Source organism: Drosophila suzukii, unplaced genomic scaffold (genome assembly GCF_043229965.1).
Source record: "Drosophila suzukii unplaced genomic scaffold, CBGP_Dsuzu_IsoJpt1.0 scf_9, whole genome shotgun sequence".
Classification (NCBI taxonomy): domain Eukaryota; kingdom Metazoa; phylum Arthropoda; class Insecta; order Diptera; family Drosophilidae; genus Drosophila; species Drosophila suzukii.
In genome coordinates, this window is record NW_027255941.1 from 2,030,001 (window position 1) to 2,056,688 (window position 26,688).

A 26,688-nucleotide genomic window follows, 5' to 3' on the forward strand; every position below is an offset into this window, starting at 1 on the left:
GAATACCCCGCAGGTATAGAATGCTGAAAGTTCAAAGTTAATCGGTGGCGTGTCGTAAATTTTGTATTGGCCCATCTTTCAACTTTTTGCATTCGTATAATAGAATTCAGTAGATTGCGAGCACTCTAACCAAGAAACAAATAAAACTTGCATGCACTAACGATTATAATTCTGATATATACATACATCCATACAAACATATTTCGAATTATAAATACATAAGTGAATCGCTTTGGAACTACGAGTAAGTCGGCGACCTGGTTTTTGAAAATAAAAATTCCCCTATTTCTCATCGTAGTGAGCAACAATTTGAGTTTAGCAAAGAATTACAGTGGTCAAAGTTGAAAACTATGCAAATTTCTGATTGCAGAATTTCCCTCGCTTTTCGCCATTAGTTATCGGTCATCATTCTCCGTTAGCATTGCGTTGAGCCGTTAGCCGTGTTTGAGCTTGGCGTGCGCTCCCCTTCACTACGTGCGCTTGGCATATTATTGTGGTTGAATTATTAAAATAACAATTGCTTTCGGCTTATTCCTATAGTTGGTTATAATTTTTATAAATATAAAAAATTATTTAATAATTTAAAAAACTTTAAAAAAAATGAGAAATCCCGAAACTGGTAACAAGGAAATCGAAGAGTTAAAAAACCAACAAGATGGATATATGAGGTGTATAGAGCGAATGCAAAAATAGTTAAGTTACGGTCGATTCTCGTTAAATACGGTTGAGTTAGAAGGTCGATTAGAAATCCTAAACAAGCACATTTATAATGCTTCGCATATTCAAAATCAAATCGAAGCGAAAAATGTAGATGATGTGTACCGCGAAGAGTCAAAAGAGACTGCCATAATAGCAAAATCGTTGCTAATTTACATAATTGCAGAAACATGGCTTAAAAGCGTTGACAATTCCGCTACGCCGGCAACGCGCACGCCCCAATGCCGTTTGCCGAGCTTCGCCCTTCCAACCTTCAGCGGAAAGCATTCCGAATTTAAAAATTTTATTAGCCTTTTGGAAACGTTTGTTGACAAAGATGACACGATTCACGATATCGAAAAATTTAACCATTTAATATCGTGTTTGGCTGGAGACGCGCTAGGAACAGTCAGGGCATTTCAAGTCACCGCGGATAATTATCCAAAAGCCCTGGCTAGCCTAAGGCGGGTGTACAATAATGATTGTTTAATTTTCTTTGACAATTTCCCAGCCATCAGCTTCCCCCTTGAGAAACCTCAGCGACACAGTCACAGCGCTCTACGATTTTCTTTTGTCCATTGGGCATGACAAACGTATCAGAAATGGCATCCTAATTCATTTATTAATGGGCAAAGTCGATGCAGGAACTAAAAGAAAGTGGGAAGAACAGCTGGACTACACATCGCTTCCTCCTTGGAGCGAGTGTGAGTCGGCTCTGAACAAGCACTATAAACATATGTATGGTTGCCGAAGAAGAGTGCAAGCCAAAAATTGTTCAGCAGAGCCAGGCTTGTCCTAAGAAGAATGGAAGCAGGAGTTTTTTGTTTGTCGCTGCCATGGGCAGATCCTTAAATATGTGTGTTTTGCAACTCATCAAAACATCAAGTAGGCAATTGCACTGCTTTTGCCGCCCTAACAGTTCAGCAGAGATTCGATTTTGCAAAGAGGGCGCCTTTATGCATTAATTGCCTTCGAAACGGCTACACGGTGAAAAAATGCAAATCGAAAAGATGGAGGGTGTGTAAGTCCTTAAACCAAACATTGCTTCACATTTATTCGCCGAATTCTTCTGAGCCCACGCTCTTACAGAATACTCCATACAATTCGCATGTTATAGAGTTATTCTTGCCACAGCCATCGTGAGCGTACCAACAAAAAATGGCGAGTTAGGTTTGGTTCGAGCGTTGCTCGATTCTGGTTCACATGTAAATTTTGTGACCGATGAGCTCGCTCAGAGACTTAAGATTGAGAGAGAGGTGGAACTAACGCTCAAGCAACCAAGAAAATGTAAACGATAGTCAAGTCGCGAGAGGATAGCAGTCAGTTGTCGTCCGAATTTTACATCTTAAAAAATATTTCTAGTTATCATCCGGATCAAACGGTGAACTCCAACGGCTGGAGGGTGCCTGAAAACATTCAATTGGCAAATCCATTCGTCTTCAAGCCGCAGAAAATAGTTATGCTTATGGGTGCAGAATCGTTCTTTGAACTCTTGTCAGTCGGCCAAAGAAAGCAAGGACCTGGGTTTCCCATTTTAAAAAAAAAACAGTTCTCGGCTGGATAGTGTCAGGGAAATGTGCCTCAGAAAGAATAAGAGATACAGAAAAATTGGTACATCTCAGCTGCCAGGAGGAAGTGCTGGAGTTAATTGACACAGCCCTGCAGAAATTTTGGCCTGTGGAGGACTTGCCGCCCAAGGCCAAGGACCATATACCTGAGCAGGAGCCTTGTGAGCAACACTTTCAGAAAAATACTCAAAGAATGTCGTCTGGGAGATTTTCGGTTCGTCTGCCGTTCAAATCTGACCCAAACACTCTTGGTTTATCATATGAAGTTGTGAAACGTAGATTCTTGTCGCTGGAAAGGAGATTGTCCAACGGCCTTCATTAAACAAAAATATGTCTCTGAAATTTATGGAAGAATATGTAGCCATGGGCCACATTTCTTGCACTGATAATAAAGTTCCATAAAGTCCGCACTATTTCATTCCGCACCAATGAGTGCTGCGACCTCAAAGCACTTTAACAAAGTTGATAGTGGTATTCGACGCCTCAAGCCGTACATCGACGCAGGTCGCGTTGAATGACATATTGATGGTAGGTCACACCATTCAAGAGGAGTTGTATTCGACGTTGCTTCGTTTTAGACTGCACAAGTTTGCGCTTGCAGCAGACGCGAAAAAGTTGTATCGTCAAGTGTTGGTTCATGAAGCTGACCGAAACTTTCAGCTTATAGTGTGGAGACGAGATCCATCTGAGTCTTTAAAAATCTTCAAGTTGAACACCGTGACCTATGGAACTTCGCCAGCACCATACCTGCCAAAGCATGAAGGACTTTTATGTTGACGATTTGTTGACTGGCGCCAGAAGCATTAAGGACCAGTTAAGCCTCCGGACGTAGTTTCTCATGTATTTCAAGAGGCGGGATTTGAATTGGCAAAGTTGTCCGCATCTAAAAGCCCTGTCATGCCGCCAACGGCAGGCTCTGACGTAAATAAAACCCTTGGCGTGATTTCGTTGCCTTGTAAAGATTACTTTAAAGTTCGGTTAGATGGTTCTTTCCTGGATCTTCTTGCGACAAAACGAAACATACTGTCGGTAACTGCCCGACGGCAAAAATGTTGTAGCAGGAACTGTGGCTTTAAAAGTTAGACTGGGACGAGTCGCTGCCGATGCAACTGCAGACATCTTGGGAAGCTTTCAAGGGAACGCTGTTGCAGCTGCCCAAAATCAAGGTATCGCGATTCGTTCATACAGACGCCTAAGTCCCTGCAGAAATACATGGTTTCGCTGACGCTTCCATGCGAGCATATGGAGCGTGCATCTACGTTCGCACTAATACCGCTGAAGGTTTAAAAGTGTTTTTATTGACAGCAAAATTCAAAATAGCTCCCCTTAAGACGAAAACTTTGCACCGCCTTGAGTTGTGTGCAGCTCACCTTCTAGCGGATCCTTATAATCGTGTAAGACCATTGCTTAATTTTCCGATTGCAAAAGTGTTCCTGTGGAGGGACTCGGAGATCTCTCTGCATTGGATCAAAACGCATCCGTCGTCATTGTCGTTTTTTGTCTCAAACCGAGTTGAAGAGATTCAAGAGTAGTCGGAAAAAGCAATTTGGAGACATGTCCCTACTAAAGTTAACCCAGCGGACATCGTATCACGCGGATGTGACGTATAGCTTCCATTTGGTTCTCTGGGCCGTCGTTTTTGGTCGATCCAGTAATAGATTGGCCTGTTAATCGACACTTCGAAGTTCCTGCTGATGTCGTGTAGAGGAATTACGCAAATCAGCATTAGCGCTTGTGGTAATCCCAGAGCCCAATTATGTGCTTCAGAAAATAGAGTCATTTCCCTTCAGTTCCAAAAAAAAAGTTTCACTTGTGAATCACCTTGTGAATCCCGTGGGACATGTCCTCTTGCACAAGTGAAGAACAAGTGACGCTCCATATAGAAAATTGTATGGGATGTCCGCATTTTCACAAGTGAAAATTCAAATGAAAATTTTTCGAAGTCCTACGGGATTTCACTTGTTCCTTATACTCATTTTTCGTATGGCCTGTCACGTGCCGGTGACTCGTCCCAAGTGAATCACTTGGGAAAATCAGAATTTTTCCTTGAGTTTTCACTTGTGAAATCACTTGCAAGGGACACGTCCCAAGTGAAACACTTGGGAAAATCAGAATTTTTCCTTGAGTTTTCACTTGTGAAATCACTTGCAAGGGACACGTCCCAAGTGAATCACTTGTGAAAATCAGAATTTTTCCTTGAGTTTTCAATTAAAAAAATATAGAATTTAATTCATTTTATTTTAATTCATTTTAATTATATGGTACTATTTAGATTTTCAAAAATTGTACAATTATTGTTTCTGTTTTTTTGCTTCGTAGGCTTATTTTTAACGTTAGACATCGCCGTTCTTAAACCTTTGTCCGGGTCCTCTGAATCCTTGGCCAACGCTCCTGAAAAAACATATGTTTAAAAAATGCGTTTTATTTGTTTAATTGTATAATTACCTTTTATAGCTTGTTGCAGAATTTTTATTGGCACAAAACATTTCGTCATCCACTTTCGGCTAACGGAACCCATTGAATACCTTCAAAATTTACGTACTTTAAACTAAGATCAATACACAACATCTTAAACTTAATGTAGCACTTACCTGACTTTATTATATTAACTAAACGATTAAAGTACCTCTGCTGCGCACCATTAAAATGGATGCTTCCCTTTCAATCACTCAAACAGAATGCACCAAGTCTTCTCACCCCTTTACTAGATTTCTTTTGTTTTCTCTTCGCTGTTGGCGCGTGCCACTGCACCTATACCCTTTCTAAAGTGAAATATATCCGACTATATAGTTTTTACTTCTTGAGTAAAAAATACAATACGATTTTTTCTTAAATGTTAATACTTAAATGTTTTAAATACTTAAATCAATTTTAACGGACTAAATTTCTATAACTTAACTATAAAATTATATTGTAATAAGAATGTATAATAAGTAAATATAACATTATAAGTAAATTCAATTTACTAAATTTTACTATAATCAAATAGTTTACTTTTATAAAACAATATTAGTTGTTTTTTTCGATACACAATAATGCTCCTAAAATATTAGGGCATTCACATGTCGCTTCTCCACGAAAATTTTTCCGCCGAAATATTAGTCGCTAGCCGAACATAACGGAGAGACGCAAAAAAAAATAACGGACCAGCCGAAATTTGTCTCTGCGAGCGCGGAGTGCAGCAGATTATAAGACAAGAAAGAGAGGGAAATATCCGAATATCTGCCTCTCTTTGTTGCACGATCGTTTTCGTGGGCAGTCTTCTACGCTGCGCCGACTGCTCTGCTGACGTCAACAGCGGCACAGCGTTTTAGGCACAAAAAAAGCTTTTTGCCTTGAGCCATGTCACCGCGTCCCTACTGCAGAACTGAAGGGTTTCGTCACACATAAAGCTTCATAGAGCTTTCTTGTGGCTTTTTCGGTTTATTCAAAGGTGCAAAAAAGTTTCGCACTCCTTTAACACAACTTATCGTATGCTTGGTAAGCCACCGTACAAGGAGTTGCGGTCCACTTAGAGTTAGTGTCTGACCTCACCACTGATGCATTTTTGTTGGCATTTCAGAGGTAAGTGAGTCGACGCGGGATTCCGGAGAAGGTGTGGTGCGGCAACGCGACGAACTTCGTCGTAGCAGATCGCGTCATGAGAGACTTCCGGTCCCGATTGGAAGAGCACGGCGGCGGTATCGGAACATTCGCATTAAAAAAAGAATGCGAGTTTGCGTTCATACCGCCCAGAGCACCTCACTTCGGCGGACTATGGCACCTGTTCTTTCGGACGGTCGGCAAAGACATCCTGACCGCGGATGAGCTCGGAACTCTCCTCACCAGCGTGGAGGCAGTCCTCAATTCCAGGCCCTTCGGAGCGATCAGCAGCGATCCGAACGACGGCGAAGCCCTAAGCCCAGGCCATCTTCTGATCGGCGGCGCCCTTCTAGCTCCACCATCAGCAGCGCTCCCGGACCAACTCAGCCCAACCTGCATGCGACGATGGCGCAGTGTCTTGTCTCTCAGGCACAGGTTTTGGCAGCGATTGTCCCGGGAGTACGCCTCCAGCCTCCAGGCGAGGAAAAAGTGGCACCGTGGGAGCTCTCATCGTCGTCGTCGAGGACAATCTTCCGCCGCAGCAGTGGACGATTGGGCGTGTCGTGGCGGTACACGTCGGCGCTGATGACAAAGTTCGAGTGGCGGACGTGAAGACCAAGGGTGGCACGTACCGGCGAGCGATCCATAGGCTGCCTGTGGTGTGCTGAAGACGGCGGTTCTTTAGAGGGGGCGGTGTTTGCGCACTTTGCGCTTATTTTTTTTTAATTTGTTGTAGAGTGTAAGACGGGAGCGGGAGCGTAATAAGGCTTTCTTCGCTTTCGCGAATTCGAGCGTCTATCGCCCCTAGTTAAAATAGGCTTAAAATTAAATTTAAAGTTTAGTTGTTATATGAGAATCATTGCGCACACTCCCTTTCGTCATCGAATAAATACCGGATCCCTGCAATCATCAGTTTTCGCGTTTTACTGAGTACAAAAGAGTGTTAAATTTTCAAATCTAAAACTGACAGGTTTAAAGGGCACATTTGACATTAACAGAATTAGCTCGCTGCTTAAGGGAACGTTCTCTTTGTTTTGGATCAAAAAATCGATTTTTTTTTGCAAAAATTGAAAGCCACATATCCGTAGAGTATGTGTGTGAAAGGATTTTTCGATACGATGAATAGTTTGTGAATGAGAGCGTTTCGAATACACCTGCGTCACGCGCGCTGCGTACTTTAAAAAACTTTAAACGCGTTTTTCTCGAAACCATGTTTTCCAAAAAAATTCCGCGTCCACAGCGTCATCCTGTGAACCGATTTGCTTCATGTAAAATTTTTATGAAAGTATATGCTTTTTTATTGGGCACTAAGCTACTCCGAAAATAAAAAATAATTTATTTATAATTTTTCAACGTGGTTTAACTGAAAAAAAATGTACGAAAATCGAACTTTAAAATTCGAACATTCATTACGCGGTCAATTTATGGCCGCAATTTGATGCCATTAGGTTAGTGCCTTACAAAAGTATATTAACTTTAACTAATGATAACAATTTTCTATCTGAGTTGACTACAAGAGGCTGCAGGCTCGGAATTTTTGGACGATGTTTGCCGCGCGGAGGCAGACGAAAGCCGCCATTTTGAATTTCACCATCAAATAAATTTAAAAAAAATCTTGAATAATAAACGAATTCAAAAAGCAAAACCCGAAGTTCGTACGCCTTTTCGTTATCCCACAAAAAATTGACGAACTTTGCCTTCATTTCGACCAAAACAAAGAGAACGTTCCCTTAAAAGAATAATAGAGCCCGATAAAATTCTTCAAATATTGAAAAAAACTCCAGAGAAAATGGTAGAAACACATAATGAAAACAGAAAAGAAAAATAATATCATGTAGGACAAGTAGTTTATGAAAAGAAATATGGGGTTAGAAATAAACTTGAGCCAAGGTATATAAAACAAGTAGTTGAGGAGGTTATGCCTAGTAAAATAATAATTAAAAGTAGAAACAGAATTATAAACAAATTATATACAAATAAACTATTTTCTTAACTTACAGAAAATCTATTCCTAAAACCTATTTTATCAATCATAATATTGGCCAGTTCAGATATAATTGAGTACTCGAACCATGAGTTTTTTTTGTTCAAGGACAATCATACAACGATATGAATCATACAACGATATATTCCACGTAACTAATTTAAAATTTTATAAAGAAATAATACATACAGAATCAACTAATATATAAATGGATTCTAATATGAAATCACAATGGGAAAATAAAAACGACATAGAATTAATTTTGTTACAGTTAATATCAACTAGATCGAAAAGGGGAATAAGTGAATTCCCTGTGGAAATATTTAGCTGGAACTCCGGATCATAATGATTTCATTAAAGAACAAAATAAAATCAATGATTTAATTGAAAATATTAAAAAACAATTTGGATTTGATAATCCAAATTCTTCAAAGATAAAGAATCTCTTTCTAGAGATTTAAAAAAAATTTTATTGATCAAGGCTTACAGTTTATAAAACATATCTTACGACTACTTAAGTTTGACCAACAAAATTTTATTGGTCAATCACAACGGCAAAAATTGATGTTTGTAATAAAAACAAGGAAGAACGCTATAGTCGAGTACCTCGACTATCAGATACCCGTTACTCAGCTATATGGAGATATGCAAGCAGCAAAGCGAGATTAAAATGCGCCACCTACCGGCGGTATACAGATTTAAGCGTTATGGGCGTTAGAGTGGGCGTGGCAAATTTTTTTTTGGATCAATCGATAGGTATCGACGAGACCAATACATTTCAGTTAAAATTTTTATTCTAGCATCAAAACTGTAGAAGCCACAGTTTTGGGCGGTTTGTGGGCGTTAGAGTGGGCGTGGCACTGTGCCGAAACAAACTTGCGCTGCGTAAGAAGCTCAGGCACGCCAAATCTCAATAGCCTAGCTCCCATAGTTTTCGAGATCTCAGCGTTCATCCGGACAGACAGACGGACAGACGGACAGACGGACATGGCTAGATCGACTCGGCTAGTGATCCTGATCAAGAATATATATACTTTATGGGGTCGGAAACGCTTCCTTCTGCCTGTTACATACTTTCCGACGAATCTAGTATACCCTTTTACTCTACGAGTAACGGGTATAAAAAGTCATGGATCCGAAAAAATAGAAATTGGAGCACGGACCGACCTGGTTACTTTGCGGAATTAAACCCAATAATACGCATTAGGAACGGTGATAAAGGAGTTTGTATATCACCTGTGGAAAAAACTATGGTATTTATCCTTTTTGGTATATGTATGTTGTAGTATGGTATAATTGGAACGAGCTTGTTATTTTTTTTGGAGTGCTGGTATTATTTTTGCCTTTGTAATAATTTGATAACATGTATTATTATGTATTATAGTCCTCGATGGAGTCAAAAAATCTTGGATAGTTTTGGGAGCCTAAATTGGCAGAACACTGGGATTTAAATAATTCTAACTGTATGCTTTTTTATTCTTCGATTTTGCATAAGTGTATATATGTATGGATGTAAGGCCGAATGCAATTAAATTTGTTGTACAATAATATGCAACTCACTTTTTTGGATCTTTTGTTTACGTTAGCGGACTCAGGGCTCGCTTGGGACTCCGATTGTTTACAATATCGGTTTGGATGTTTACAGCATCCGTTTGATTCGGACTACGTGAAATTGATCTGGGTGGGAATGATTTGTAGGCCTGCTTGACATAAAAAGCTGACCACGGATTTATCTCGGGTCTGTCAGAGTTATTTGGAAATTAGCTCTCGGCTCAAAGTTGTTTATAAATTGGGTAAGAGCCCCTAAATAATGTGTCATATAACTCCCCCCATTCTAAATTTAATCGTCCCGATTCATTGGAACTGTTGGGTATATTGAATGTAATTGATTGGTTGATTCGACAATGATATTTTCTTCTAGGGTATTTTCATTGTCGGGGGTATTATTTATCTCAATATCGGAAATATTGCTTTCTGGTTTGATTTCTATACGAATTTGCCATGGTTTGAATATTAAAAATTTTCTAAATTTGATTATAATCATAATAATTAAATATATAAATGTGAATATGATTAATATTAACGTAACTGGTATTTGAGTTTGTTTAATTTGAATAAATGGATTTAGTATGTTAATATAATCAAATGAGAGTTCCGAATCATTAGATATAATATATTCGGATATTAAAAAATCTGTATATTTTCGAGCTGTGATGTATTCCAATATCTTATTGTCTACATTGGTGTAGGAAATATTATTAATTATAGAGGTTCCATTAAAAGTAATCAAATATGACCCATTGAAGAATGAAGCGTTTCCGACCCCATAAAGTATATATATTCTTGATCAGGATCACTAGCCGAGTCGATCTAGACATGTCCGTCTGTCCGTCTGTCTGTCCGGATGAACGCTGAGATCTCGAAAACTATGGGAGCTAGGCTATTGAGATTTGGCGTGTAGATTCCTGAGCTTTTTACGCAGCGCAAGTTTGTTTCAGTAGAGTGCCACGCCCACTATAACACCCACAAACCGCCCAAAATTGTGGCTCCTACAGTTTTGATGCTAGAATAAAAATTTTAACTGAAATGTAATGTTCTCATCAATACCTATCGATTGACCCAAAAAAAAGTTTGCCACGCCCACCCTAACGCCCATAAACCGCCCACAAACTTCAAAAAATCGTTAATATGAACGTGGATATCTCGGAAACTATCAAAGGTAGAGAATTGGAGTTTCAGATTTAGATTCCGTAGCCTTATACGCAGCGCAATATGCCACGCCCACTCTAACGCCCACAAACCGCGAAACCTGTGACGCCCACAATTTTTATGCTAGATAACAAATTTTAATTGAAATGTATTGGTTTCGTCAACACCTATCGATTGGTCCAAAAAAAATTTGCCACGCCCACTCTAACGCCCATAACGCTTAGATCTGTATACCGCCGGTAGGTGGCGCATTTTAATCTCGCTTTGCTACTTGCATATCTCTATTTAGCTGAGTAACGGGTATGTGATAGTCGGGGTACTCGACTATAGCGTTCTTCCTTGTTTTCTCTGATTTTGTTACAAAAAGATTTTTCTCCATTTAGTAATCTGGTGAAACAAGAACCTTCTGGGTTAAGTGTGCAATAATTATTAAATATTTCTGACTTAAAATTAGACATTACATAGTACTTATTTCTACATTTTGCGACGTGATTATCAATTAATAACTTTCCATCATCATGTGAAATGGATCTTGAATTGTAAACGTCACAGCGATCGGTAATAATAGGGTATTTTATGTAATTTATAATAAGGTCTTGATGCAAAGCGATTTTAAATTCAGATATATCTAAAAGGTCTGTTATAACTACAGGTCTATTTTCGTGTTTGTAAACTTCTTGTATATCGTCATTGTTTACAATTTTAGTATTAAATACATCGATTTTGGCGAGTGTAATTGTGTCCATTAAATTCATAAAATCATAAGTAAGCAAACGCAGACGATATTTTCTAAGCGGAATTTCTTGATCTTTAAAGGTTGTTTTGAATTCTTCAGATAAAGATTTTATCTCTTTAAATATTTTAGAATTAATAACGAATTGATCGTTATTATTTTGTATTAAATCATCGATTTTATTTTGGACAGTTATGAAATCATCATGATCTGGTGTTGCCGCTATCCATTTCCAAATAGTGCCTATTTCATTAATGCCTCTTTTCGATCTACTTTGGGAGATAAGTATTTGGATAATTTTTAAATCGTGGAATATTTTCCAAAGAAAATTGTTGCTGTCGTGACTCTTTAGAAATTCTGTTTCAAGATTAATTATATCTCTATAAAGACTTATATTAGTTATATGAAATAAATCTGCGTATGATTCATAAATAAGAAAATCTTTGGTATCCTTGTAAAGAAGGAAATCATGGTTCGTGTAATCCGTAATTTCGGATTTGGTTGTAGCTACCAGCAATAATAAGTACATTATTGAAATCATTATCTGTATTTTGAAACAAATTATTTAATATTATCTTTATGAATCGTACGGTTTCTGTTATTTATAATAACTTTGTTAGGGAGATTTTCCTTAACTCCTTTTTTTTGTATCTAGAATTAAGCTTATTTATTTCCCCATGTTTCTTTTCGTAAATTACCTCTCTTCCGTGATAATTCTTACTTTGCCTATCTTTATTGTGGAAATGCAACATTTTCTCTTGAGCTTGTTGCAATAATTTAGGCATATCTTCGTGTTTGATTTTATTAAATAGTATGTCAAAAGGTCGTTGGTTGGTTATTGAGTGGATTGTTAAATTATATTTTTGTGCTGCTTTAATAATAATTTCGGAATAATCAATTAAATTAAGCTCATCTTTAATGCAGCGAGCATTTTCTGTTAAAGTAGAGTGTGCCCTTTCTATTTGTCCGTACTATGTCGAGGATCTGCAAAGAATAGAGATATCCCATTTCTTTGAGCAAAAGATTTGAATTGGGATGAAGAGAAACTTGGTTCGTTATCTATCATCCAAGATTTGGCTAATGGAAATTGTTGTAAAATTTCTTAAACTTTATTTTCTATATTTAGTTTGTTAGGGATTACTTTTACGACTAAATATTTCGAATAGGAATCTATGCAAGTAATGAATATAAGATTTTGGGCGTAATATATGTCAAGTTGCAAATTTTCACCTTCTCTTTCTGGAATAGGCTTGACCGATAGGAATCTGTACTGGGTGTCTGTTGTATTTGTTTTGATTGCAGACTGTGAAATTCTTTATAAATTCCTTAAGCTTTTTGTGTAAATTAGGCCAATAATAGAGTCTAGTTATTTGTTTATAATTTTCATCAAGCCCTCTATGAGCTCTACAATAAGTTTCTGTGATTATCACAGATCTGCCTTCAGCGTCTTCGACATCCTGGACAAATGTCTTAGTGTATAAAAATGTATTTATAAAATTGTCTTTAAGTGGTTTTTGAGTTCTATATAAATCTTCTAGATTACATTGAACTCCTATTTTTATATTGGGTGGAATATAATCTCTTAATATTGATACTAAATTTTCCGGAGTATCATACTCTATTATGTGTCTAGTTTTCCGAATACATTAATCGACTCATGTATTGTATACCTCCCCGTTGCTATTAGCAATTGTTGCTTAAACTGGTTTAAGGGTTTTCGGGTTTCTTGTATAACATTCTCAAAACTACTCTGCTGAATGCTGAGTATTTTGATCTGAGACCGATTCATTACTTTCCGTTAAGTTATTAATTTGTATCCTTGACAAAGCGTCCGCAACAACATTTGTTGCTCCTGGCTTATAAATTATTTTGGGTGAATAGCTTTCAATAAAAGAATACCATCTTTTCATTTCGATATTTGAATTTTTTTGAGAAATGGAAAATGAAAGAGGTTGGTGATCGGTATAGATCTCGATGTTGTTAACCCCATATAAGTAATTTCGAAGGTTTTTAAAAGCCCATACTATGGCTAAAAGTTCCTTTTTATTTGTCGCGTATAATTGTTGTTAAATGTGATTGGTTTTCCTTCCTGAGAAAGAAACGCACCAATTGCTAAGTCAGACGCGTCAGTTGTTAGGGTAAATTTTTTATTATAGTCCGGTTGTACTAGTTCTACTTGTGCAATTAAATTTTCTTTGAGCTCGTTAAAAGCTCTTACGGCTGAATCATCAAACTGTTTTAAACTTTTACGTGATGCTTTTTTAAAAACTTTGCCGTTTTGGCCTTCTAAATATTTTGATAAAGGTTTAGCTATCTTTGCGTAATTTTGCACAAATTTTCTGTAATATCCTGTAAGGCCTAGGAAGCTTCTAAGCTCTCGAATATTTTTAGGGATCGGATAATTTACAATTGTAGAAATTTTTTCGGGATCGGTTTTGATCACATTGTGAGAAGCAACGTAACCGAGAAAGTTTGTTTCTAATTTAAAGAACTTTGATTTTTCAATCGAAATTTTTATGTTTGCGTTCAGCAAAATTTTAATAATGACAATTAAGTCTTTGTAATGTTGCTCAATTGTTTTTGAAAATATGATTATGTCATCCATATAAACATGACATGTTTTACCCACTTGTTCTCTCAAAATATCGTCCATCGCTCGTTGGAATATTCCTGGAGCGTTTGTCAAGCCGAAAGGCATTCTTAGGAATTCGTATTTCCCATTATTTATTGAAAATGAGGTTTTTTGAATGTCGGGTTCGTTCATGAGAATCTGATGAAATCCAGATTCCAAGTCAATTGTTGAAAAGTATTTGGCTTTTCCCAGATTAGATAAAATCACTGAAGGGTCCTGCATTGGATACCTATCAGGTATAGTATTTTCATTAAGTTTTTTATAGTCAATTACGAGTCTTAGTTTTGGAGTTCCATCTTCATTGAAACCCTTTTTTGGTACCACTAGTACCGGGGAATTATAAGGACTTCTACTTGGCCTTATGATTTCTTCTTTTAGCATTCGACTTATTTCAGAATTCACAAAATCTGAAGCTGATAGAGCATAAGGGTAAGGTTTGCTGTAAATGGCCCTATCATTTACGGTGTTTATTTTACCGCGTATATCTGTCCTAAAAGGAATCTGCATATTTATTTTTGAATGCTCTTCATTGATTATATATAATATTTCATTCTCCAGATCTTTTCTTTGATCTGCAGATGATATTTTTATGTTCTTTATTTTTTGATTGTCGGATAGTTTAACGACGGCGTGTTCAGAATTTTTCAATTCCAAACTTTTAATTTTGTCGGATTTTTCAACGACGGCGCGTTCAGGATTTTTAATTCCCAAACTTTTATTTTTGTCGGATTTTTCAACGACGGCATGCTCAGGATTTGTATATCCCAAACTAAATTCGCTTTGATTACCCATTTCAGATTCGGATCTGATTTGAGCCTTTTCGTTAAAGTATTTTTTCAATATAAATTCTTTTAATGGAAGAATGGTGTTTTCTTCTGTTATAGAATGTTGGTTTAAAATTGTTTCCATTATCATAATTTAATTTTTCTTCTATTCTGTTATATTTAATAACTCCCTTAGCTGTATCGATTACAGCTCCTATTTTTTACAATAGGTTATAGCCGACCAGTAAAGCTGAGTCTAGCCCTTCTATTTCATAAAAAGTATATCGCGTATCAAAAATAGTTATCATGATAATATTTAATTATAGAATATCCATTTACTGTGGATACTCTTTTGTATATTGGAAGCTCATTCTTATTTTTATAAATTCCTGTTTTAATATAACAAGCGGTTGCCCCAGTGTCAATTAATATTTTTAATTTTTTTTTATTTTCGGGTCATTTCTAAATAAGTAGGGTAAGGCTACTCCTTACTTTTGTCTATAAAATGGTTCTCCTCAATGTTGTTTAGTCTCACAGTTCCACTTGGTACCCTTTTACTTTGGGCTTGTCCTTGCAGAGTGTTCTGGGACTCAAATTTTTTTGTTTGATCCCACTTGTTCTGGCTATAATTATTGTTTTGATATTTATTATAGTTTTGATTATAGCCGTTGTTAGCCCTATTCTGAACCTGGATAGACTCGTCTACCTCCATTGGCTTTTTTTTTTTTTTTTTGGTCTGCCTATAGGTGTTCCACTGATTTTGTTGGTTATTATTAAATCTACCCTGGCCCCAGGAATTATTTTTGTTCTGATTATAATAACCATAAGTATTTTTGTTCTGGTTGTTGTCATGATTAAACCTTAAATTATTATTGTTTCGCTGGTTATCGTAATTGTTGTTTTGTTGTCTTTGCTTGTGGTTGAAATGTGTTTGACCATTTCCACCAGAGTTTGGCTCACTATTTTTTCTTTGAGTGGTTGAGCAACTATTTGCGAAATGCGCCCTCATGTTGTTGCTTTCCAATATACTCAAAATCGCACTGCATAAAGAACTTTTAATCATTTATATAAGATACCCAAAAAAAAAAAAAATTGGAGATATATTACGCTACAGACATTTCCCAAACCGATGGAAAATTATTAATAAGTAATGAAGTTGCAAAATGTGCAAATACATGATATGAAATGTGTACCTTTAAGAAAGAACTCTTTAATAATTATTGCAGTTTAAGTATGGAAAAAAACTTGCTTTACCCGATTATTAAACGGTAAGAAATAAATTTGTAAAACAAAAATGAGAGAGAAAAATTTAAGAATGGACATTATTCATAATGGTGCCATTTTAATGAATGGTAACAATATTGTCAACAATAAAAGTCATTCCTAATAACATTTATTGGTACAACCATTTATAATAACGTTTCGTCAAATAACTCGGAACTCTCTTTGTATAATATAAACATTTCAAATCCATTACAAAATACAAAATACATTTGTAACCAAAAAAACAACGGCCAGAACTAGAAAAACATACTAAAGAATTAAGGGATCGTTTAAACGAAATTCATAATAAATCGGGACGATCATGTTTAGAAGGGAGAGAGTTATCCAACCCATAAAGCTGTTTCACTTATGGAATTTATAAAAAATTTTGAAATTCAATCTCAGCGATAATGCTTTTGCCTTTAGCACAATTGCCTTTCGCTTTGCTTAAGATTCTGCCTTTGCCATTACCTTCGAGGGCCGCGCTTGGCTGTCCTGGTAAGATAAACAAACCAATCGAAAAGTAAACACAAGCTTCCGCTTAAAGCCCAAACTCTCAGGTGCGAAGCACAAACATTTGCGATCTAAGTTCAGATCATATTGCGTTCCAATTTTCAATCATATTGCATCGGTCAGCGAAACTTCATTTTACAATGTGATGCGATAGTTTTAGCCTAACCTTTTAATTCAAGCAACATTTTATATTCTAGAAGCTTGAAAAAGAAAAGCTTCTGGCCGAGGTTCGTTGGATAGGAATCTAGAATTTAGAAGTCAGTCTATTTCGGATTAAAGACGCGATCGGTCATAAAAAAATAAAAAGTAAAAATATCTTCATTTTATACTGAGTTAAGTAAATTAAGGTCTAAAACCAAAAAAAAAAAAAAAAAATGTATTTTTTCTAAATAAACAACTATTTATAACATTAATTTGTGTGTGTACAAATAATGCTTTTGCACCTGACGGGCGAAATGAGATTCGTTTAAATACAAATTCCTTATAATACCCTCCCTTCAGTTCCGAAAATAAAGTTTCACTCGTGAATCACGTTGTGAATAACGCGTGACATGTCAGCTTGCACGCGTGAAGAACATGTGACACTCCATATAGACAATTGTATGGGATGTCCGCTTTTTCACAAGCGAGAATTCAAATTCAAATGCTCCCCCTAACTTCCGTCTCCAAAATCCAATTCTAAGGTAACCAGAAATGCGTGCGTGTGTCTGTATACATAATGCTTTTAAACCTGATGGGGGAAATGAGATTCGTTTAAATACAAATTATTTATAATACCCACTGAAATCCCTTATCAGATTTAACACATTTTATTCAAAGGGCATAACTAATATCATATAAAAAATTAATTTTTTTATTCTGAAACTGAAATTGTATTCTTATGTTCAAATAAAAACAAATGTTTAAAAAATAGTATTTGCAGCAGAACGCACAAACTTTATCGTTTTAGTGTCATTTCAAAACTGTAATGAAAAGATTCGCTAACACCACGTTGAGCGTTACAGCGCAAAATGTTAAGTCAAAAAACGAATATTATACAACACCTTTTGTCATACACACACGCTAAAACTTTAAGTATAAAGCGAAACGAAAGCTAGGCATTTTTATTTTAATTATAACAGGAAAGGCCGAAGAAGAATGCAACAGATCAGTTAATATAGCCAACCGTGCTGCGCGTATCAGTGAGCTCAATTTCGCATAAGCAAGGCAGCTTCGATCAGCGTTCATGGTTGTGCACGCTCACTTCACTTGGAAAAGCGGTAATCGCATTCCTGTTGTGCCCAAATTTGACTTTCGCCATTGTCAAGGGAAAAATCATTTTTATGTCTCGGCTTCAATGCTGGAACGCTAGTCGTGCTACAGGGAACAACAGCTAAGATGAGCAACGATGCTGACAACTTGCAACCGGCTGGCTAGCAGGATGTTGGAACGGGTGCTGCTGACTAAAGGCAATGGGGGAACATTTCAGCAACGGCGACATGAGCACCTATGGTGATGCCAACTTAACAGTTTGTATAGACACAATAGAGAAAATGAAGGACGATTTTCTTATGTGGCAAGATAAACTCGAAGGGGTGGACCTGCTGAAGCTCTGGTAGGATACACGTTCCGAGCTTGCCAATTCCTATTGGAAGGCAAAGTCTTCGCCAACTCGCTATAAGGATACCTTCACAACGGCACATATCGCAGACGCTAACTCAACAGAAATTCCTCCTTACCAAGACAACATCAGTTTTCCCTCCCAGTTAAACAGGCGCAAGACTCGTTAACCGGAATTGCAATTGCCCAGGTTGGATTACTCATTCATATTATCTCACGCAAACTCGACCATAGCACTCAGGAAAGATAGGAGAAAGCCCTGCCACCTGACAAGCTGGGCTGAAATGTCAGCTATCCTGGAAAGAATATGTCACATGCTGGTAAACCTCAATAGCGCTACAGTACCAGCGAGCCTTCAGTCGAGCCGAAGCTCCCATAGATAAAATCGAAGCTCTTTCATTGTCACTTGCAGCAATAAGCAGCAATTTTGTACCTTTTGCGATTCTAAGAAGCACCATATTGTAAAGTGCCCATTATACATAAATCTGTCTCTGTGCTTGCGTCATAAGAAAGCCAGGCGCTTAAACCAGTGCCTAAACTGTATCTGGAAAGGTAAAGGCTTGCTGCAATTTCGCTCAGGGCATTGCAGCCACTGTCAACAAAAGCACCATTCGCTGTTGCACTTAGCCCCTATAGCGGCTCAACGACCCACATGTGCACTTGGCTTGCACCTTACAATAGAACTCCATCCATCTAAATTTTGCTTCCTACTGTAATTATGTACGCCAGAAGCCACGCATGCATATATAAACCATACTGTGTTTTTTTTGGATTTTGGATCCCAGCTTAATTTCATAACCCCACGTCTGGCTAACCAGCTCCAGATCAAGGTTCATCATGCAGCCGTATCGATTTCAGGATTTGGCGAGTCAACGATGGTATTCAATTCGTCAGCTGACATCGCTGTTCGGTCCCGCGACAAGAGATTCACCACATCCTTTTCAGCAGTTATAACTCGGTCAACGGACTACCAACCGATCCTTGGCTTCGCCATCTCCAACTGGAGCAAATTCGAATGGAAGATAGTTTATCAATCCTCAAAGAAGACCAAACTAGGTTGGGTGGCTAAGGGTGCATTCATCTCTAGCAGCACTTCGTAAAGTCTCTAATTTTGAGGAAGACTCCTTATCAGAAATTGTTAAAAGAAATTGTTCTGGGAAATCGACACTCCTGCGGCGAATCTCCCAACATCTCAACATCCGCTGATGACAAATTACTCAGGGTTACTCTAGGCTTGAGTCAGGTCAGTACTCAGATAAATTACCGACCAAATCCAGCATTGACACGTTAGGAGACCCTTTTCAACGCGCACTTTAGCGATTCAAAGCGCTCGAAGCCAAGTTGAAAAAAATCCTCAGACTAAAAGGAAATACTCTACTTTCATGCGCAAGTACATCGAGTTGGACCATGTCTTCCCACCATTCTATTTGCTCTACGACAAAGTTTTCGTGTCGTTTTCGACAAATCGGCCAAGTCCACGTCAGGAGTATCTATGAATAATTTTCTACATACAGGCCAGTCGATACAGCCCAAACTTTTTGACATTCTCATTATATTTCGCCTCTTTAGAGTTGCCTTGTGCGGCGATTTTTGTAATACGTATCACTGCGTGAGAGTAACTCGCCCAGATAAATTTCTTCAATGTATTCTATGGAGTGATCATCCAGACGAAGAAATAAAGACATACATAGTGGCTACCATAACTTACGGAACCAAGTCTACTGCGTTTTTAGCTATTCGAGCAATGCAGAAGCTGGCACTCGATAAGAAAATAAACTCCCCATTGGCTGCGAAAATCGTTCGGCAGGATTTTTATGTAGGCGACTTTATTTCAGGAGGAAGTTCTGTGGAGAAGGCCGTTGAAATTGGTCTACAAGTAAAACAACTACTCGCAAAAGGTAATTTTTCAATTCAAAAGTGGTGCTCAAACGAACCGGCCGCATTAAAAGGAGAAAGCGATTCCGGTTGCGAAAAACTGATGGAATTAAAGGATGTCACCAGTATCACAAAGGCTCTCGGCTTAGCCTGGTATCCCAGCTCCGATAGTCTGCTGTTTAACTTCACACACATTTTACCCGATAGATTCATCATAAAACAAAGTATCTTGTTCATGATAGTCTGGGTGTACGACCCACTCGAAATGAATGCACCTGTCGTTACCAAACTCAAAATATTTCTTCAGGCTTTATGAAGGGAAAAATTGAAGTGGTCCGAATGCTTACCGCAAGCAGTGCATTACGAATGGAATTTGCTGTCTCTTAGCTTTCAAGTGTTTGTCGCAAATTCTTCGTTCGATTCATTCTAACGCCGCTGGTCACAATTGAGTAACATGGGCTCTGCGACGCAAGCATGGCTGCATATGGCGCTTGCGTATACGTCCAATCTGAGTTGCGAGGTGTATAATTGTCGCATTTGTTATGCTCGAAATTTAGGGTCTCTCCCTTAAAAACATTGACAATCCCAAAGGTCGAACTCTCAGCAGCGCTAAAGAAATTAAGTTTTCCTGTAAGTATCACTCCTAGAGCGACTCCACAGTAGCTCTTGCTTGCATTGCATTTTGGCTAGGAGTACAAGGCGCTCAGTTTAAGGCATCCCCTGTCTCCTAGTAGCAAGCTGCGGTCTTTATGCCCATTTATGGACGCCGAAGGGCTTCTGCGCGTCGGAGGTCGTGTCCAGAACTCAAACCTAGGGTACGAAGCAAGATATTCGATTTTGCTACCGAAGCATCATCCAGTCACCGATGCAATAATTACGCAGTACCAAACCACATTTCTTTATTCTGGTCCTCAATTCCTCCTTGCAACGATTCGACAACGATATAAGCCCATTGGAGGGCTTAATGCTTTCTCGAGTATCATCAACAAATACATCCGTTGCTTTCAAATGCGGCCCCAACATCTCGGTCAACTAATGTCTCCCCTGCCAGCCGAGCACGTCCAGCCCAGCCCAAAAATTTAAGTAACTTGCATTGACTTTTGCGGTCCATTCTACATAAAATCGGAAGTAAGGAACTGTGCTTAAAAAAATTCTGCGTTTCAATTTTCATATGTTTTGCAACATATGGCAGTTTATTTGGAATTGGTGGTGGACATATCAACATCATCATTTCTCGCAGCACTGAAACGCTTCATAAGCTTTCGGGGGAACCACATTCAATATGGACTGACATCGTCACTATCTTTGTGGGTGCTCGAAACGAACTAAAGGAGCTTCGAGAGTTATTTTTGAATGATCCACAGGGAAGCGAGATTGTCAACAACTGTACGGCGTTGGGAGTCAGTTGGCATTTCATTCCCCCTCATTATACACACTTTGGTCAGCAAAGTCAGCAAAATACCATATTTATCGCGTCGTTGGGAACTCTACTCTCTTATTTAACGAGCTTCGAACCCTCATACTCGTATGTCAAGTCCCAGCAATGCTCAATTAAATACTTGTTTACTCTATTTCAGAATATCCTAACAACTTAGAGGGGCATGGCAAATGAAACGATCGACGAACATGATTTAACCCACCTAAACGCAGGTAACCTTAACCGCTGATAAAAATTGTGTCAAATGCAACAAGCATTCTGGATGAAGTGAAGTACATCCTAGTTTTCCATGCGTCAAGAGCGAGGGTATTGGCGGACGACCAGGAAAAATCTTCATCCCGGAACCATGGTAGTGATAAAGGAGGTCAATGCTCCGCCGCTCAAGTGGCCTCTTGGCAGACTTGATGACAGCGTCATCGTAGGAGAGGACGGCATTGCAAGAGTTGTCGTCATCCGCACCGCAAAGGGACTGGTCAGGAGAGCCATAGCAGGGATCGCCGTTCTGTTGATCGAAACTAAATCGGTTGAAAGCCTTAAAATTCCATCGAAAGGAGAATGTTTGCAGCAGAACGCCAAAACTGCACTGTTTTTAGTTTTCAAAACTGTAACGAAAAGATTTGCTACCAGCTGTGTGCCATTTATATGTTATGTTATGTTCTAAGTTGTTATATGTTCTAAGTTTATTTAGAACCAATAAAGAAAATGGCAAGTAGCTCCTGCAGCAAAAACAGATTGACATAAAAACTTAAAACAAACAGAAGTTCGGAAATAATTCGAAGACCGGTGATAAGTTTAAGCTGGTACAATAAGCGACCTCAAACTGTCCCGAAATTCAATTTTTTTTTTTAATTTTTGGCTTTGCCATTTCTATGTTATAAATTTTTAAATTGTGCTGTTCATAATCTTAAGGCATACCCGGAAATAGCTGCAGTCCACTTGTTATTCAATTAAGCCTACTTAACCTCCTTGCTGGTAAATTAAGTAGGCAAGTGAAAACTTAAATTCCTTAATTTTATGATTTACTTAGAGACCATCAAACAAATAGATTTTTCAAGTATTTAGATGGGTGTATGATGATGTATTTAATTAGTGCACATAATTTTTATAATCTGCAAGGAAAACAATATAGACAATAATTTTTACTATTTATCAGCATAGCGATTTCGTATAGCTTGTAAATTATAAAAACTTGCATATTTCAATAAATTATCTGTATAAAGATTTTATATTAATTAATTTACCTGAAAAATGATCAGTGTGGCGTCGAGTCAGTTAGTCAGACGTTAAATCGTATAATATGCTGATCAGCAATTCTCAGCTGCAGTCGGTGCAACTGGCTCCTGGTACTGTTCCCAACTTGACTACTGCTTGATTTGTTGGGTGCTGGTCATGTTAAGCAACCTCGGGTACAAACAGCATATTTTGTGTATTGCTCTCACTTGGCTCTGCCAGAAACATATGTAAGCATGTACACAAAAGTGAGAGCGAAAAACGGTGCTGGCGCTAAGAGAGAGTAGAATGCAGGGCTAACTTATTCCATTGAATAACTTACAATGTAAGGTAGGGTTAAAGGGTATAATATATTCGTCGAAAAGTATGTAACAGGTAGAAGGAAGCGTTTCCGGCCCTTTTATCCGATAAAAAAGCAATAAGTTTTATTTGTGTGTGTTGTAACGAACTGATTTTGTTGTGTCTGCTTGCTACGAGATTCGCGCGGCTAGTTTAGAAAATTATGTTTTCGTCCCACTAAATTTATATGACGTGATTGCCCGTAGATCAGTGAGAAACCAAAGGGTTCAAATGGTAATAGTGGGATCTATTCTCGTGGTATTAGTACAGCGGATGTGTTGCTGGGCTGGCTTCGGTATCTCCTGACTCTAGTTCCGCCGGCTGCTGGCGATCCTCTTTCTGGCTCCTCGAAGCGTTGACTCGGCTTCCGCTGTAGTGGTGTAGTTCGTAGTGGCCGCCTCTGTTTGCTTGCCGACGCGCTGCCTCGGGGTCGCTTGTTGCGCCTTAGACTCGCAGAGAGTTCGGCCTTGTGGGCTTAGGGAAGCGTCACCGTTCTCAGACTAGGGTGAACAAGCCTTGCTCTCCAGGCCGATGCCTTTCGAGGCAATACCTGTCCCTTGCTCTGTCCCGGATGGTCCCGCTAGGTTCTTGCTCTGATCGCGCTGACAGTCAAGGCTGCCGCCAGGAAGCTGTCTAGCAGTTCATTTTGCTTTACCCCTAGCGCAAACGAACGTTCCACCCGGCTTCATCCCAATGCGTGACGTCCGCGACGCTCCTGCGCTCCCCAATGAGCTCCGCGCGGCGATGGTAACGTGGCTGCCGGAAATGTCTGCTGGCGTCGCCGTCGATGTCCTCTGCACTGTCGTCTGACCCGTGTCTCATCGTTCTGGCACTCGGGGAGTTGGGCGGTTGCTGTTCGGGAACTTCGCCGGTAATCGCAGGGCTCTCCAGGCGGCCGCCTCTTGAAACCGCAAATCGATCTACCGCTCATCCGTCACGCCAGGTCCTGCTTGGTCGGGCAAGGTACGCTGGGTCGCAGACAACTTTCCTCCCCAAGCTGACGGTTCTTCGTCGTAGGACTCCTTTGCTTGTCTCTGACAGACCCGCCGGGCGACTGGCCAGGGTGTGGTTGTGACAAAGTTGGAAAACAAACGCCTTGACTTAGCCGCGTGATGCCTTCCAGAACTCAACCACTTGTGTCTCAATTCGGAGATTCCTGGTATCCCAATTCCGAACGTCTCGACCTAGCAATGTTGCTCCTCGTGGGCTCACACGGCGCTCCTTTTCCGACGACTCGACTTGCTGTTGCTCCCTTGTAGATTATTTGGTTGACTGACTGTTCACTTTGGTATCTGATTGATCTTGACGGTTAGACACCTTGTGATCGACCGATCCAGCTGCCAGCGCTCTGCGGCCTTAGATAGGGCCTCCAGGAACCGTTATTTCCCTTTTGCGCACGGCTCGCTGAATCTCTCCACTCCGGGTCCAAAGTCCGTGACTCCTGGTTGACCGACTTGTCCTTCACGTACCGCTTCCAATCGATGCTCCGCCCACTGCTGCCATCCCGCTGATTCCCGTGATGCTTGTGGCACGCCTGTGTGCCGCTCCACTGCCGAGATGTGGCACTCTCACGGTCCAAAGTTCGCGGGAGAGTCCAAAGTCTGGTGGAGTTCCGTTATCCTGTTTTTGCACACGTCACTCTTGCCCGCGAAGTCTTCATTCTCTCTCGATCTCCATGCTTGGTCTCCAAACTCTATCGCTCTCCGTCCTTGGTCTCCAAACTCTATCGATCTTCATCCTTGGTCTCCACAAACAGGAACTAGAAAACAGGACTAGTTTTGGGATTTCGAAAAAGTGTAGTGTTTCATGCCTTAAAATTTTGGCTTGTCAGGATTCAATTCTTTTTATAAACTTGCTACCGGAAATGTCCCAGAAGTGTATACCCCAATATATATGTGTAGGCCAAATTCGAATGGCAGATAGTTTATCAATCCCCAAAGAAGACCAAACTAGGTTGGGTGGCTTCGGGTGGACTCTCAATCGTTCGCAACGAGCATTCATCTCTAGCAGCACTTCGTAAAGTCCCTAGTTTTGAGGAAGACTCCTTATCAGAAATTGTTAAAAGATTCTGGGAAATCGACAACTCCTGTGGCGAATCTCCCACAATATCCGCTTATGACGAATTACTCAGGGTTACTCTAGGCTTGAGTCAGGTCAGTACTCAGTTAGGTTGCCAACCAAATCCAGCATTGACACGTTAGGAGACTCTATTCAACGCGCACTTTAGCGATTCAAAGGGTTCGAAGCCAAGATGGAAATAAATCCTCAAACTAAATAGAAATACTCTGCTTTCTTGCGCGAGTAGCACGTTTTCCCACAATTCTATTTGTCACATCATTGCGTGGAGAAACCGGACAGCTCTTCGACAAAGTTGCGCGTCGTTTTCGACGGATCGGCCAAGTCCACGTCAGGAGTATCTATAAATTATATTCTACATACAGGCCCGTCGATACAGCCCAAACTTTTATATATTTGCATTATATTTCGTCTCCTAAAAGTTGCTTTGTATGGCGATGTTCTATTTGTCGCATCATTGCGAGGAGAAACCGGACAGCTCTACGAGGGTAAGCCCTCGCTGTCTCGAGTATCATCAACAAATACATCCGTTCCGGTCAACTAATGGCCCCTCTTCTAGCCGAGCGCGTCCAGCCCAGCCCAACATTTAATGTGTGGAGCTTCGCGAGTTATTTTTGAGTGATCCACAGGGAAGCGAGATTGTCAATAACTGTACGGTGTTGTGAGTCAATTGGCATTTAATTCTCCCTCGTTATCCACACTTTGGTCTGCAAAGTCAGCAAAATACCACACCTATCGCGTCGTTGGGAACTCTACTCTCTTATTTTAAGAACTTCGAACCCTCATATGTCAAGTCTCAGCAATGCTCAATTCAATACTTGTTTACTCTATTTCAGAAGATCCTAAATACTTACAGATTCTTACGAATGTCCATTTTATCTGGGGCATGGCAAATAAAACGATCGACGAACCTGATTTAACCCACCTAAACGCAGGTATCCTTAAGCGCTGGTAAAAATTGTGTCAAATGCAGCAAGCATTCTGGATGAAGTAAAGTACATCCTAGTTGTCCCTGCTTTAAGAGCGAGGGAATTGGCGACCGACCAGGCAAAATCTTCATCCCGGAACTATGGTAGCGATAAAGGAGGACAATTGTAGTATGTTTACATATCGAATGCACACTGTACTCAGTGCTATGCATTAATATAAGTACAAACAGATTGTAGCACTCGGCCACAACACTTACATACAAATCAAAGACCCAAGCAGTTCCCCGAGCGCTCGGTAATATGACCACCCTTGAGTGCACTGGGACTGGACATTGCAGAGTCAGCATAATTGCCATGCGCGACCGCTCTGTCTCCAAGTGAACATAGTACCCCTCTATCCCGTGTCGACCCTCCGTCAGCCTCACACATATTTACCCATTTATACATAAGTGTCGACCACCGCTCTTCCGGGTCTCTGGCGCCATCGCTGAGCGATCTTTAGCTATATGCGCCAATGTAATAGGATTAAAAAGCACTTAACAAAAGAACATTGGAGTGAGCGATCAAGTCGCTCCTCCTGTTAAGAAATTCAAATATAAATGCTTATACGTTGGGATGGATGGATAAACATCTTTATATGGCTTCCGTGACATTTAACCTGGAGGATTGCGAAGAACAGTAATTAACCTGGAGGATTGCGAAGAACAGTAATAAACCTGGAGGACTGCGAGGAACAGTAATTAACCTGGAGGATATAC

General features: G+C 39.5%; 2 protein-coding genes and 1 long non-coding RNA gene across 5 annotated transcripts in view; 1 reads left to right on the forward strand and 2 right to left on the reverse strand.

Moving 5' to 3' along the window:
* Positions 1 to 26,688, reverse strand: part of stai (stathmin) — a 249,359-nt gene that overhangs the window by 77,520 nt on the left and 145,151 nt on the right. The window lies entirely within an intron of this gene.
* LOC139355116 (uncharacterized) lies at positions 4,498 to 4,974 on the reverse strand. Its single transcript, XR_011605848.1, has 3 exons — positions 4,856 to 4,974; positions 4,710 to 4,789; positions 4,498 to 4,655 (listed from the first exon to the last, which is right to left on the reverse strand). It is a non-coding gene; the product is annotated as an uncharacterized lncRNA (long non-coding RNA).
* Positions 5,604 to 6,758, forward strand: LOC139355115 (uncharacterized). Its single transcript, XM_070999445.1, has 2 exons — positions 5,604 to 5,744; positions 5,827 to 6,758. The coding sequence occupies exon 2, from the start codon at positions 5,905 to 5,907 to the stop codon at positions 6,430 to 6,432; it is 528 nt and encodes a 175-aa protein (XP_070855546.1). The 5' UTR covers positions 5,604 to 5,744; positions 5,827 to 5,904; the 3' UTR covers positions 6,433 to 6,758.

Bases quoted from the DNA above. Each gene is read 5' to 3' on its own strand.
- LOC139355115 (XM_070999445.1), top strand. From the start codon at position 5,905: ATGAGAGACTTCCGGTCCCGATTGGAAGAGCACGGCGGCGGTATCGGA.